The 14,093-nt window shown below is 49.9% G+C and overlaps 7 protein-coding genes across 7 annotated transcripts; 3 read left to right on the plus strand and 4 right to left on the minus strand.

The window, feature by feature from the left end:
* Positions 1 to 227: 227 nt before the first annotated feature.
* Positions 228 to 1,026, minus strand: N7447_010839 (glutathione S-transferase family protein; the record flags this gene model as incomplete). Its single annotated transcript, XM_057235101.1, has 2 exons — positions 228 to 785; positions 874 to 1,026. 2 exons carry the CDS (start codon positions 1,024 to 1,026, stop codon positions 228 to 230), a joined length of 711 nt encoding a protein of 236 aa, XP_057080419.1.
* A 636-nt stretch (positions 1,027 to 1,662) lies between these two features.
* N7447_010840 (SH3 domain protein) lies at positions 1,663 to 3,338 on the minus strand (the record flags this gene model as incomplete). Its single annotated transcript, XM_057235102.1, has 3 exons — positions 1,663 to 3,046; positions 3,100 to 3,183; positions 3,244 to 3,338. 3 exons carry the CDS (start codon positions 3,336 to 3,338, stop codon positions 1,663 to 1,665), a joined length of 1,563 nt encoding a protein of 520 aa, XP_057080420.1.
* A 1,301-nt stretch (positions 3,339 to 4,639) lies between these two features.
* N7447_010841 (putative stress response RCI peptide) lies at positions 4,640 to 5,129 on the plus strand (the record flags this gene model as incomplete). The annotated part of the gene is made up of 2 exons (XM_057235103.1): positions 4,640 to 4,697; positions 4,768 to 5,129. The coding sequence occupies 2 exons, from the start codon at positions 4,640 to 4,642 to the stop codon at positions 5,127 to 5,129; spliced, it is 420 nt and encodes a 139-aa protein (XP_057080421.1).
* A 1,104-nt stretch (positions 5,130 to 6,233) lies between these two features.
* she9 (putative mitochondrion biogenesis protein (She9)) lies at positions 6,234 to 7,766 on the plus strand (the record flags this gene model as incomplete). Its single annotated transcript, XM_057235104.1, has 2 exons — positions 6,234 to 6,840; positions 6,904 to 7,766. 2 exons carry the CDS (start codon positions 6,234 to 6,236, stop codon positions 7,764 to 7,766), a joined length of 1,470 nt encoding a protein of 489 aa, XP_057080422.1.
* Positions 7,767 to 8,427: 661 nt separating this feature from the next.
* On the minus strand, positions 8,428 to 9,433 carry rip1 (ubiquinol--cytochrome-c reductase catalytic subunit RIP1; the record flags this gene model as incomplete). Its single annotated transcript, XM_057235105.1, has 4 exons — positions 8,428 to 8,609; positions 8,674 to 8,824; positions 8,902 to 8,990; positions 9,142 to 9,433. 4 exons carry the CDS (start codon positions 9,431 to 9,433, stop codon positions 8,428 to 8,430), a joined length of 714 nt encoding a protein of 237 aa, XP_057080423.1.
* A 409-nt stretch (positions 9,434 to 9,842) lies between these two features.
* Positions 9,843 to 10,570, minus strand: N7447_010844 (histone-fold domain-containing protein; the record flags this gene model as incomplete). Its single annotated transcript, XM_057235106.1, has 4 exons — positions 9,843 to 10,168; positions 10,227 to 10,317; positions 10,372 to 10,457; positions 10,513 to 10,570. The coding sequence occupies 4 exons, from the start codon at positions 10,568 to 10,570 to the stop codon at positions 9,843 to 9,845; spliced, it is 561 nt and encodes a 186-aa protein (XP_057080424.1).
* Positions 10,571 to 10,961: 391 nt separating this feature from the next.
* On the plus strand, positions 10,962 to 13,874 carry N7447_010845 (chloride channel protein; the record flags this gene model as incomplete). The annotated part of the gene is made up of 7 exons (XM_057235107.1): positions 10,962 to 11,442; positions 11,500 to 11,567; positions 11,631 to 11,990; positions 12,041 to 12,118; positions 12,171 to 12,496; positions 12,549 to 12,903; positions 12,960 to 13,874. 7 exons carry the CDS (start codon positions 10,962 to 10,964, stop codon positions 13,872 to 13,874), a joined length of 2,583 nt encoding a protein of 860 aa, XP_057080425.1.
* Between the last annotated feature and the right edge of the window lie 219 nt (positions 13,875 to 14,093).

Consider the following 14,093-nt stretch of genomic DNA (forward strand, 5'->3'; position numbering starts at 1 on the left):
TCGTAGGTAGTTGTTTTATTGCCTACATTTGTAATCATCGATACCTAGGTACATATGTAGGTACCCACATAAATATATAACGCGTAACGAATATAGCTTCATACCAAACCGAACCAATATATATATATATTAAACGAAAGAAAAAAAAGATATATCACATCCGACAAATTCATTTCTCATTCCTTAATGGATCCAAGATCAAGACTAGATACATAAAATTAAACCACCTAAACCTTCGCCGCCGGCGCAAACCTAGCTCTCATCTTATCCGCCACAGCCTTCTCATCATAAATAAAATTAACACTCTCATGCGCAGCCGTCGCCTCAGCCCAGCGCTTAAACCTCGGAGCCTGCTCTAGCAAAGTAGTCAACTTAGCGGAAACAAGACCATGTTCAGGCTTCGCGAAGCTCAAAATTCTCAACACGAACGAGCCTGACTGAACCTCCGCCAGTGTCAATCGATCACTACCACCAAAGAACGGGCCCTGGCCATCCGTGTCTTCAAGGAGGGGTTCGACCTCCTTCACGATACCAGCAACCAGCTGCTCGGCGGCGGCATCGCGCTCGGTCTCATCGGCGGCGCGGATACTGGCGAATAAATGGGGCACGACTTTGGTGAAGAAGGCATCGACGAAGAAGGCGACACGCGCGCGGTAGAGGGCGTTTGCGGTTGATGTAGAGGGGGGTAGCAGGTGGGTTTGGTGTGCGTCTGCGATGAATTGGGCTACGATGCCGGATTCGGTTATTATGACTCCGTTGTAGGAGATGGTGGGGACGAGGCCGCGCTGTTGGGGCTGTTAGTATATAGTTTACTAGTGTATGATGTGTAGTATGCACAGATGGTGGGTGTGGGGAAGAGCGACTGTCACTTACTGGGTTGATCTCCAGATACCACGGCTCACGCGGCTTGTTCAGGTCGATTGTGACTTCTTCATAGCTGAGGCCGCTTTCCTTGAGGGCGATGTGTGCGCGGTGGGCCCATGGACACAGGTGGTTGGTATAGAGGATGATCTTTGGGGAGGACATTATGGATTGTGTTTATTATGTGGGAGAGGATAGGGAAGGAAGTTATATAGAGAAAGACACGCCATTATAAAAGACATTACGAAATTGAGGGGGTGGATTAGTCAAATTGGATTGTTAATGGACCGAAATCCGTAAACTCCGTTTCCGGGTAAAGGAGGGACAGACATGGAATATTGGATTATCAATCTGAAATAATAGATTATTGCACCTTAATTAAGGTTCTTGGATAAATTGGTCTATGTACATACATTAAAGTGTGCACTGTATGTATCCGATATCTGACCTTCGGCGATCGGGGTATAGAAGTCAGTGACCGATATGTAGCACGTAAAAAGACCGGAGATGTGCTCTAGGAGCAAAAAAAGCACATTGTCCGAGTCCGATGCGCCAGCGACCGGTTCCACACGAATCAAATGGAAGAAGATAATTCAAAAAGGCAAAAGAAAAGACGAAATGACCGTCATAAAATGGGGGGTATATCAAATACGAGTATAAAATGAGCATTGAGCCGATCGCTAATATCGTTCGGGGGGTATGGCCAGCCAAGGTGTAAAATGTACCGGAAGACGGAAGGATCATGAGCACGCTGTCGTCAAGACGTAATTTTGCATGAAAACCGAGAATTAAGAACCGTGCTCAAACTTGCTCGTCTTCCTGGCCGCCATCGATGATCTTGTGCCAGTGCTGCGGTAGACAAATACAGACCAAGGGGAAGGCCTTGATCTCACCTGACGGCATCGGCGACGAAGCACCATGCATACGCGAGCCATTCGAGACACCACTGTCGCGTTGCTCGCGGTAATTCAGGTCTTGGTCCTCGGCACGCTCGGGAAGTCGCACACCCGTGGCCCAGCCATCGTCCCAGATGCCAATCACCCTTAACATCTCACCTCGGTCGAGTTCGAATTCGTCGCCCGCTCGTGGGGAGTACGCCCACAGGACAGCAACTTTGTCGCCAGCGTGAATCTCATCTGAAGAGTAGTAGTCGCGGAAATACGACAGCTGCTCCGATCGACCACTGGTTACTGCTTCGGGGGAAGAGTATTGATTTGTCGGGCCGGATCGAGGTGAGCTGTCGCTTTCTAGTCCTGCCAGAAACGAGTTGCTCGAGAGTGAGCCATGACGTTTCCCTGTCACTGGTGGAATGCTCTTGGACATGGCTCCTGGACTGGCGCCCATGCCTTCTGAGTCTGACGTGTCGCTGTACTTGGCCCCACCACCGTACATAGCTGCTGAGGTACGCGAATAGGCGGGCGATGAACTGGGCATTTCGCGCAGTGCAGACATCCGTGTGACTCGGCCTCCTGGGACCATATTGTATGACGTTGGGCTTGGGGGCTGCTGCATTGACGGCGATCCACCCTTTCTTTGCGGGTTTGGTTGGTTGAGAGCAGCCTCGTTCTGGTTTTCACGACGGCGGCGGCGCATGAAAATACAGAGGAAGGCGATGAGAGCACCTAGAATGGCGGCTCCTACAACGGCACCAATTACGATCCCAGCAATTGCGCCGCCCGACAAGCCATGGCTAGAATCTCCAGTGGCGGAAGGCGAGGGCGTGAGAGGTGGTAGAGTGACAGTCGGTACTGGGACACCGTCACAGCGACTCGCGGCGTTGGATTTCGTGCAGCAGCTATCGGTGCCGTTGGCACAGAAAGTGCAGAGACCAATGGTATTTGTCGCAAAGCCACAGTTGTCAGGCTCATTCGCAGCTCCCTTTACACAATCTCCAGAAAGGGCGTCGGATGGTTTTTCGCAGATGGTCAATTCGGCGTAGATTAGGTCCGTGTAGTCCTTGTCGCTTTTATCGCATAAGTCTGTGTTGGCCATGGTCTCCTGCTCACTTCGGGCCCAAAGTGCGCATGTGTCGACGCAAATTGGTAAGGAGTCGTCCGTGGAAAGTTTACAGTCGGATATGGAGCTTTGCACAACACTGCTGCACAAAACACTGGTTGTATACTGGGCATAGTAGTTGTTTGGCGCACTCGTATTGAGGCCTTGACATCCTAGTAAGTCGTCATACCTGGGAGCGTCTGTTAGTGACTCTTCTCCCGGTCCATTGGTGCCAACACGTACTTGGTCGAGATGTATGACCCACGGACATAATCCTTTAATGAATTATCGAAATCTGTCACATTCGATACGCCTTTAAGGAAAGGGCTAACAGCGCACTGTCAGCAATCAATTTTTCCATGCTTAATCGGGCGCGGTTCCACTCACAAGCTCGCATATAAACTGGAACTAGTTGAAATGGATGAGCTACTCCAGGCGGGACAGGCACTTGACCCTGACAGTGAAATGCAAGAGTTCGACATGTCGGGCAAAATGGGCGGTCTGGCCTTATAAATGGACCCCTTTGGGTTATATCGCGGAATGTGTCAATTGCGATCGAGAATGTCCCAGGCGTGCGAATCGGATATTCGAAGAGATGGATAGAACGGTCGACCCCAGGCCGAGACTCAAGCTCAAGAAGAAGAGAAAAAAAAACGCGTCAAAGGTAAACGAGTGACTCGGGTTCTGAATGCCCGGAAGGAAAGGTCAACCGAGCCCCGTAGGCGCTCTGGATTCGAAAATTTTCGAAAAGGAAAGAGAAGATGACAAGACGAAGTTCTAAGATTGGAAAGACAATCTTCAAGATGGTCTGGGCTTGGTGGATAACAGGGGGAGATGAACCACTGGGAAACGGGCAGGAATTATGAAACAGGCACCGGCTGTACAGTACACAGGTACAGACACGCTAAACTCAATCTTGTTTCTTACATATAAAGGCCTTGGGAGTTATACGGAGTAGAGATATGAGAAAAGGGGGTGGGGGGAAGTTATCCCGTGTTTACCTTTTCTCTCTCTTTATTCTCCGGACCCTTTTAGGTATCAAAGTTCAATTTGGACTGAGATTCTACATGTATCTTGTACAGAGTATTCCGTACGGAGTATAAATATAAAGCCAATTATAATTGGCAATGGCTGTTCTTATTGTCAGATTCTGACCGGTTCCTCGTAACCTGTTAGCGGCTAAGGACGATCGTTATCACCTGGAAAACTCGGCAATACCAGGCTTTTCTGGGGCTTCAGATTATTTTCCGAATTACCTTACCTCTTGCACTTGCATCCTGCATACAATTTAGCAATCGATATAGCACATTTCAACGTTATATGTGAGCTATCGGGCGAGAACGCGAGGGGGCTCGAATCGCACTTACAGGATATGGAGTACAGGGTACCTCCTTACAAGCGGCAGGTACCAGGCAGCTGCATGTACCAGGTACATACATATAGTACGTGTGAGTCAAAACTGCCACCCCCCCCCCCCCGCTTCGGTAGACATCTGACAAGTCTGATTTCTACTCTGTACAGATCATTAAATTAGTAGTATGTTAACCTTGCTTTGAACAGGTAGAAAGTACATATTGTAGAAAGCCATATAGTATATTGAAGGTCGCTGTGGTACAATGTAGGGCTCTGGAAGATTATAGTCAGGTGACCACTGACATCATCTGATTTGGACCACCAGGCTGCCGTGAGACATGCGACTCGTCCAAACTTTGGAAAACCTCCAACCATTGCAAACTTCCCTAGATACCACTCACATTTTTTATCAGATCGCAGAGACACCGCCATGTGCAGCTCCGACATTTTCCTAGCGGTACTCGCCGTCTTCTTCCCACCTATCGCAGGTAAGACCAAACCTGCATACCAACACACCCACACTAGGGCTCAATGCTAATCAAACCCCTGCATCTACAGTCTGGGTCAAATCTGGATTCTGCTCTGCAGACTCGATTATCAACATAACCCTCACTCTACTCTGCTTCTTCCCAGGCCTCATCCACGCATGGTACATCATCCTCAAGTACCCGGAACAAAACGATGACGAAGTAGCCTACGAGCCCATCCCCGGTGGTGGGAGTCGACGTCGTGATCTAGAAAACGGAAACGTTACATACTACTATGTCTCACACCAACAGCAACATCCCCCTCAGCGTGGATATGGCACAGTTGACAACCACGGCCAGCAGGCGCCCGGTCCGGCGAACAAGCAAAACAACCACACCGAAGAAAGTGGACATGCCGGGAGCAGCAGCGCCCCCTCCACCAACTTATGCTGAGGCTGTGAAGGGTGACAATAAGCTGCAGAATCATGATTAAGAATGAGACTGGGCTCCTTGGCTGTTACTTGAGGGTGACGTCCTCGGCTTGCCATTGTCTCATCGGTCACTTTGATCCCGACCATGTTGTATTATCCATACCCCCTCCGCTTTGCTGTTCTTGTACACGCAATTCTCAAGAACTGCATCGTTATGCTATGACTTTGATGAAGGAATGTTCTATGTAATTCTGAATTTTTGATTTTGTTCACTGGTTTCTGGTTATGTATTTTTTTCGACTGTATGTTCTTTACAAGGCGTGATTCTATACGAACACTTTTTATCCTAGCCTTGGGAGGCATTCGGCACTGAATAGGCCTTTGGTTCGACAAGTCCTAGATATAAAAGCTCTTTCTAGTGCTACGTAGTGTCAAGCCTCGGTACTCGGAAGTTCTTAGCTTGGCCAAATCTTGTGGATTGCCTAGGCTTTTAGCCTCTCCTATGTACTGTGTAAATAATAGCGAAGCGTATGATCCGGAAAATATTGCCCCAAAGACAAAGCTAGCCACTGGCGGCGCTCTATCTGGTATTTGGGCGATGGTTTATTTCCGCCAGGCGTCAAGTTTGACAACTTGGTCTTTAGGGTCACCAACATTCGATGATGAAATTGATGGATCTGATGATTTTGGTGACAGGAACGATTGATCAGGAGACTCATGAACTCAGATGACCTATACTAGGTCAGTTATGGCCTCTTGGGGGTACTTTCTATTCCGAATAACATACCAGCTATATCTACATGGAATGGCAGATATACTTATATGGTCACCATAAAAGACACTATTTATACCATTTAAATAAGTATTCTTTGTCTTTTTTTTTTTGGCACTTCAGACCAAATCTGGGGGAAGTTAGGGGAAACAATTTCACTAGATCCAGAACATTAAATACTGACCAAATATATGAACAATAACATTTCAAGACTATATTCGTAGAACATTGAAATTCGCTACACAGCAATCTGATAAGACTGTCGGAGGCCAAAGTCCCGTCCCGAGATGATCCTCATCCTCTCTTTGCACCACCACCACTTCCTGCCACGAGCCTGTGGCCCTTGTTTTGGCCATGCAGTCTATGCCACAACTGCTCAGGCAATCACTTCGGTCAAGCCTACAACTCACAAGCACCTCCCCAGCACGAGCGCACTTCCGCCCTGCATTCTCCGTCAACAGACCGACTCCGCGGAGCTTCTCCGCCTGCGTACAATGCCAATTCCGCCGACAGCCGACCACATACTTGGCCTACAATGACCGAGAAAAGTTCTCCGCTGACACCGAGAGGTTAATCAGGGAAAAGGAGAAGGAACTCGCCGAGCAGGAACTCGCTAAGCAGGAGCTCGCTTCCCGCGACCCGGCCCCGATCCCGGGTGTGGAGGCGGGCAGTTCTGGCGATTCGGTTCCTCCTGCCACAGAGACCGATCAGACCACTGCACCACCACAAACGAAGGAGAATGAAAAAGAGCAGTCCATTTCACAGGAGGAAGAAGCTAGTGCCGGCGCGAGGAGCGGAGGTCTGCCCTCGTACTTGGAAAGCCGTCGATCAAAATGGTCTAAGCAGTTCAGCACAGTGATGGACAATCTGCAATCCAATGTTTTCGTAGCGGGTCAGCGTTTAAATGACCTGACTGGATACTCCAGCATCGAAGCTCTGAAGAACGATATCCAGTTCCACGGTATGTAGCATCGGCCTGACCCTGCTGCGAAATCACAGACACTAACCCCACGGGATATTCCAGAGGGCCGACTCCGCACCGCCCGAGCAAACGTCAAGAAGGCAAAAGAAGAGTACGCCAAAGCCATTAACCGTCGCTCAACTTCCCAACGCGAAGTAAACGAGCTCCTCCAACGCAAGCACGCCTGGTCCTCAACCGACCTGGAGCGATTCACCCTCCTCTACCGCAACGACCACACGAACGAGGTCGCCGAGACCGAGACCTCACAAACTCTATCAGCCTGCGAGCGCGAAGCTGAAGAAGCTGCCGCGCAACTGAGCAAGAGTATCCTCTCACGATACCACGAGGAGCAAGTCTGGTCCGACAAGATCCGTCGTATGTCGACATGGGGAACCTGGGGTTTGATGGGCGTGAACGTCCTGCTATTCCTTGTCTTCCAGATTCTCGTGGAGCCGTGGCGTCGGAAGCGACTCGTCAAGGGTTTCGAGGATAAGGTCGTAGAAGCGTTGGAGAAAGAGAAGGTCCTGAACCGGGCTATGTTTGCTGAGAACGCTATCTCGATCTCGGCGCTGCCGAATACCTCTATCCTCCCCGAGATCGTCGATTCGACCTCCGAGAACACAGCTGGGGCCACTCCTTCTCTTTTGATTGAGCCAAAGGTTGCTGCGAAGGAGATTGATCCGTCCACTACGGGATCTATTGTCTCGGTGACTGATACCGATGCCTCCCAGTCTCTCCAGACCCGTCTCTCAAATATTACTTCCCCGGTTCTGTCGCGCGAGTACTGGAGGCAGGTGGTTGGCGAGTTCTTCAGTGAGCGCAGCATTTCTGTCTCCCAGTACGATCTCACCACTGCAGCTCTCCAGAGTGCTGCAGCTGGTGCAGCTGTGACGGGCCTACTCTTTGCCCTGATCGGATCTCGGTAAAAAAACCCCATTTCATTCGAGCATCTTGCATTGCCAGCGAGGAATCAGCATTTTCTGGTTCATATCTGGTCTCGTTTTGATAATTGCCCTTTTGGTTGGGGTGGTTATGTACATACATTTGAGAAAAATAGATAAGCAGTTGGATATAACGATGGAATCGATCTAAGTGTATGACTACTGGAGCATTTTTTGGAAAGCGAGTATATATCAAAATATATCAAAATAGCGGAGCATTGGCGTTAGTTGTTGCTTTTACACAAGAATTACTGAAGTGTGGATATAGGACAAAGGAAATAACATGACTAGGTGATACACTAAATAAAGAACATATGTACTCAAGGAGACCATAGGACAATCCTCTGCACTGCCAGGCAAACCCCGGGCCTGAGTATCTCCGACTCCACAGCTCGGGTGCCATGGAGAAAGATCAAGATCCAGGAAGATAGGGACAAGGAAAGAAAGAGGCTCATTTTTTGTCCATATTAAAACACAGGTCTCTTAATCTTGACAAGACACACGGCCGCTCTGTCTAAAAAAGGGAAGAAAAACACACAAGCACATACACAGATAGATAGGATACATAATCCCCCCATCTTTATCTCATCCACACTTATAATGAGACAATCCGGCGATCAGAAAAAGGGTGTATTCAAAAATTCGCTTAACCGATAACCAGGGTCTCCTCCTCGGGGAAGCTGTAGGCGGGGACCTCCAAGTTCAGAGGGGCGGGGCCCTTGCGAATACGGCCAGAGATATCGTAGTGGGAACCGTGGCAGGGGCAGAACCAGCCGCCGTAGTCACCGGCCTCACCGATGGGGACACAACCCAAGTGGGTGCAGACACCTGTAGGGAGAAAGGAGAGTTAGAAGGTTGTGGGTTGTTGTTCGCGAATCGCATGTTCACTTACCGAGCATGACGAGCCACTCGGGACGCTGGACGCGGTCCTCATCGGGCTGGGGGTCACGGAGACCCTCCCACTTAGACTCACGAGCCTCATCGATCTCGGCCTGGGTACGGTGACGGATGAAGACGGGCTTACCACGCCACTTGATGATGACCTGTTGGAAAGGATGTTAGATAGGGATCATGGGGGTACTGTAGTCGGTCTGATGAAGTGGTGGATGGAAACACGTACGTTCTTGCCCTCAGGGATGGAACCGAGAGCGATCTCGACCTTGGCCTGGGCCAGGACATCGGCGGAGGCGGACATGTTGACCAGGAAATCTGGAGAGAAAGGATAACATCAGTCGTTTGTTCAAAGTCGCCCGAATTTCCCCGAGTATTCAAAAATCTTTGCTCAAGAATCTCATTCAATCGTTCTATTCCATGCCAATGCTGTTCCCATTTCAGATTCCAAGAGTTGACAAAAACCTACCCTGGACAGTAGCCTTGGCACCGACAGCGGTCGCCAGACCGAGGGAGCCGGCCATGAAGTAGGAGAAGACCTGGTTGGAGCGGGCCGAGTTCTTGGACTTGTACTTGCTGAAGTCGGGGATCTTCAGGGTCGAGCCGGCCTCGTTAGCGCTGGCGAAGGGAGACTGGAAGGACGACTTCGCATCGGCAACTCCCCTCCGCTGCTGGCAGGAGGTGACGGCGGCGCGGGAGGTGGGGAGCTGCTGCCGAGCGACGGTGCGCAGCAGGGTGCTGGAAGCGGAGGAGAGCGACATTGTGAGGGCAATTGACCACGGGGGGAATTGAGCCGCGAGTTGTGGAGAGCGATGTGAGGATAGAGGGTGGATGAAGTCGGAAGTTGAAGTTGGAGCCAGAGCTTTCGCTAGCGATCGGAATCACGGGGCCTGTCATTGGCTGATCCGTTCCCGTTCACTCCCTAACAAGAAAACATTCTACAACTTCTATATACTATGAATATGATTTCTATGATTGATATTGATTAATTATTGATGTTTCTGCTAAATTTTGACTCGTCAATTGTATACTATCTCGTTTTCTTTGTTAATATCTAACCTGACCCAATGCGACCATACAAATCCCAAAAAAACCAATGCGTAGGGAAACCCATCAGAAAACTCCTATGCAAATAACAAGATTCAAAGAAAAGGGGACGATATAGTGCAATCAATCTTGCATTTCCACATCATGGTCATGGGCTGGCATGGGCTCAGCTGTCCGGTCCGCAATCAACGCGCTTACAGGGACCATCGGCCGAGGAACCGACGGAGATGTTGTCTTTGAATATTCTCTTTGTGGGGTGGCATCTCCCATACCTGTTCCATTTGCTGGTGAGGGCGCACCGGTACCGTTGAGAGTGCGTTGGCCCTTCTCGACGGCGCCTTGATTCGCCGCATCCTTCGCCTTCTTCTCCTTGAATTGTCTGTAGGTCGTAGTCTTAGGGATCACGTCGGAAAGGAACTCGAGATTATCGGTGTGTGATACCGCCGAAGCTAGTACATGTTAGCATGCTGTTCGACCTCTTGCTCACCGGAGGATAGCGTAACGAACCAAGATCTTTGTACTGAACAGTCTTGCGTGGTTTTCGCTCGGCTTTGACCACGTTGTGCCCTTGCTCAGCAAGATACTGGATGAACATCTCCTAGATCTAGCATTAGTCGGTGTTTGAGGTATTTAGGTAGAGGGTGTGGCGTACGGTAGCCATTGCGATGACGAAGGTCGCGTTGTTCGAGCATTGTACGATATCCTCGTCCAACTGGATAATCTTCTTAATTCGAGCAACTATAGAACATTATTAGTATGTCAATCTAAAATAAAAGTAGTGTCTGGGACTTACTCGGAAGTGCGCTCTGCCCGGTGATCTCATCCGGCTCTCCCACTGTCTTTGGAGGCATGGTGTTGAATCCTGGTGAGATAAAGTACTGGTAGAATAAAAGTATTCGATTTGCAGTGTGCGCTAGTCAAATATTCCCGTTGCAGAAGCAAGTTGGCGCAAGCGTGGAGTCGAGAAAGAGCAAAACGCGTGGCCGCGTTATCTCAGGAGGCTCCCCGTTATCGATCCATACTTGGCGACCTCGCTTTGTCACATCATCTACTTTCAAGAGCTCTGTCCACCCCTGTCTTCTGATTGTTGCTTATACAGCGTTGAACAGTAGTATCGAGGGGGAGCTGACTTCGAATTCGAGGGTTCCCATTCTCACAGCGGAGTGCGGCGTCCATTGCGGACACAGATCATCGAGTCAACTTTAAATTGACTATGCTGACTCTACCTCCTCGATCAATGTTATGACATCTCCACGCCTCTCCCCGACCTTTAATAGGTCCCTTTCATTTTCAAGAGAGCGGCGCACCTCGCGAAGGCCATCCGGTCGTTCTATCCCCTCCCCCATCGACCCACGAGCCGACTCCGACGACCAAGAAACCCCCGCCATCCCAGAGGAAATCAATGAGGTCAAGCGATATGAGGATTTTACAACAATAGACTGGGTCCAAGATGCAGTTTATGAACAATCACGGCGGCGCGCGAAAAGGCGCAATGGCTCTAGATTCTGGGATCAGGAAGGGATCCTTGGCTGGAGACGGAAAATGTACGAGTCATACGATGCAGGCCAGGCATGGCTTGTTGTTACGCTTGTGGGCATGGCAATTGGATTAAATTCGGCTGTTCTCAATATCATCACGGAATGGCTCTCTGATATTAAGCTGGGCCATTGTACTACCGCGTTCTACCTCAATGAGTCTTTCTGCTGCTGGGGTGCCGAGAATGGTATGTTCAGCAGGTTGTACGACGAGCTTCTTAGAAACTAACCCTTTTCCTTGATAGGCTGCCCCGAGTGGAAACATTGGACTTCATTCTGGCTGATAAACTATGTTTTTTATTTCTTTGGCGCGGTAAGACGTGTGGCTGGTTAATACCCGTGAAACTATGAATTCATAGGCTAATTTGGAGGATAGTTGCTGCTTTCATCCGTCGCCGCAGTTCTGGTCAAATCATTTGCGCCGTACGCTGCAGGCTCTGGTATCTCAGAGATCAAATGCATTATTGCTGGCTTCGTCATGAAGGGCTTCCTAGGTGCATGGACTCTCCTAATCAAGTCAATTGCCCTTCCACTGGCTATTGCATCGGGCTTGTCTGTTGGAAAAGAGGGACCTAGCGTGCATTTTGCTGTGTGTACCGGAAACGTGATATCACGGTTCTTTGGTAAATACAAACAAAATGCATCGAAGACGAGAGAAATATTGACTGCCTCGGCGGCAGCTGGTGTGGCTGTCGCTTTTGGCAGTCCAATTGGAGGCGTTCTGTTCTCCCTGGAGGTGAGTTCAATGGCGCGCTAGCTCATAGGATGAAAGCTGACTGTTAACAGGAAATGGCAAACTATTTCCCCCTCAAGACTCTTTGGCGCAGCTATTTCTGCGCCTTAGTAGCGACTAGTGTGCTGGCGGTACGTTTCCCATGTTGTCAATTGATTCTGGGCCATGCCTAATCCATTCTAGGCTGTTAACCCTTTCCGAACCGGTCAATTGGTCATGTTCCAAGTGGAATACAATCGCACATGGCACTTTTTCGAGTTCATCTTCTTTATTGGCCTCGGTGTCTTCGGTGGGCTTTACGGTGCATTTGTAATGAAATGGAACCTTCGAATGGCCGCATTTCGCAAGAAATACCTCTCACAGTGGCCTATAACCGAGTCGATTGTTCTCGCGGGACTCACTGCGATACTGTGCTACCCCAACATGTTTCTGAAGATCAACATGACCGGAATGATGGAGATCTTATTCCGCGAATGCGAGGGTGGCCATGACTATAACGGACTATGCGAGTACGGATATACCCCTCCATATTCATGAGAGGACATTGCTAACCCATTGCAGCTCCGAGAACCGATGGTCGATGGTCTTCTCACTAGCTATTGCGACTATTCTTCGCACTGGTTTGGTGATTATTTCCTATGGGTGCAAGGTGCCAGCCGGTATCTTCGTGCCTTCCATGGCCGTCGGAGCTTCGTTTGGCCGTATGATTGGAATCATGGTACAGGCATTATATGAGTCGTTCCCCCAATCTGCATTCTTCGCTTCGTGTGACCCAGATGTTCCTTGCATTACACCGGGAACGTATGCGTTCCTGGGAGCTGGGGCAGCCCTCAGTGGAATCATGCATCTGACCATCTCTGTAACGGTCATCATGTTCGAGCTGACTGGCGCACTGACCTATATTCTACCAACCATGGTAAGATTTCATTCCAAATGCTATTGTTTCATCTAACCATGTTGACTGTTGTACAGATTGTGGTAGGCGTCACCAAAGCTGTTGGCGATCGATTCGGCAGTGGCGGTATTGCCGATCGAATGATTTGGTTCAACGGGTTCCCATTCCTAGACAACAAGGAGGATCACGTCTTCAACGTGCCTGTATCACATGCAATGACCACAGGCCCACTCTCGCTGCCAGCATCGGACTTCCCCGTGCGCGAAGCAGAACATCTCCTAAACGACAACAAATTCCAAGGCTTCCCTGTCGTGGAGGACCGCACTTCCAAGATCCTGGTCGGATACATCGGCCGAACCGAACTCCGGTACGCCATCGACCGCGCCCGCAACCAGGGCATGGTCGCGCCAAACGCCCGATGCGTGTTCACCAAAGACGCAGCCGACGCAGCCGTTGCGCGCAGGGCATCCGTCTCACAACGCCCTCGGTCATCTGACACATTCGATGCAATTCAGAGGAGTGCAGGTGCTTCATTCGTCGATTTCTCGCGATATGTGGACCACACACCGCTAACCGTTCACCCGCGTCATCCCCTCGAAACAGTCATGGAAATCTTCAAGAAGATGGGCCCACGAGTCATTCTCGTCGAGCACCGCGGCAAACTCACCGGCTTGGTTACCGTCAAGGACTGCTTGAAGTATCAGTTCAAGGTCGAAGCCGAGGAACATACACTGGCAGCAACGAGTTCGTCTGAACTTTCTGCGTTTGGTGGTCACCTGAACACCCCTGCCCCTGAAACACTGGAAGATCGCTTGTGGCGGCTCATTCAGACCGTCGCTGTGTTTGTGTCTGGTAAGGTCTCTGGCCGGCCGGTCCGGCTGCGTGATCGTACTGTACCTGGGCAACCGGGGCCGTCGGATATCCTAGAAGGGAGGGATGATGATGCGGTGGTAGAACTCGAGGACAGAGAGGATCGGCCGATGATTCCATGAAAAGCAGGATCGCTATGTTTCCATGTTATATTACGTTGATAGAGAGTTATTTGCTACATAATAAGCGTTGCTCGCCTATCCATGTCTCCATCTATTGTAGGCTCTAATGTGTTCAAAGTGGAGGCAAGACCTAAAATCCCCCATATCCCATCAGAGTACAAAGCGCACAATAAATCTACACTCGCCCTCGGCACCTTCTTGCTGTTAAATCATTTGATA

This window comes from Penicillium robsamsonii (genome assembly GCF_028829455.1).
Source record: "Penicillium robsamsonii strain IBT 29466 chromosome Unknown utg000008l_segment0_segment0, whole genome shotgun sequence".
NCBI lineage: Eukaryota > Fungi > Ascomycota > Eurotiomycetes > Eurotiales > Aspergillaceae > Penicillium > Penicillium robsamsonii.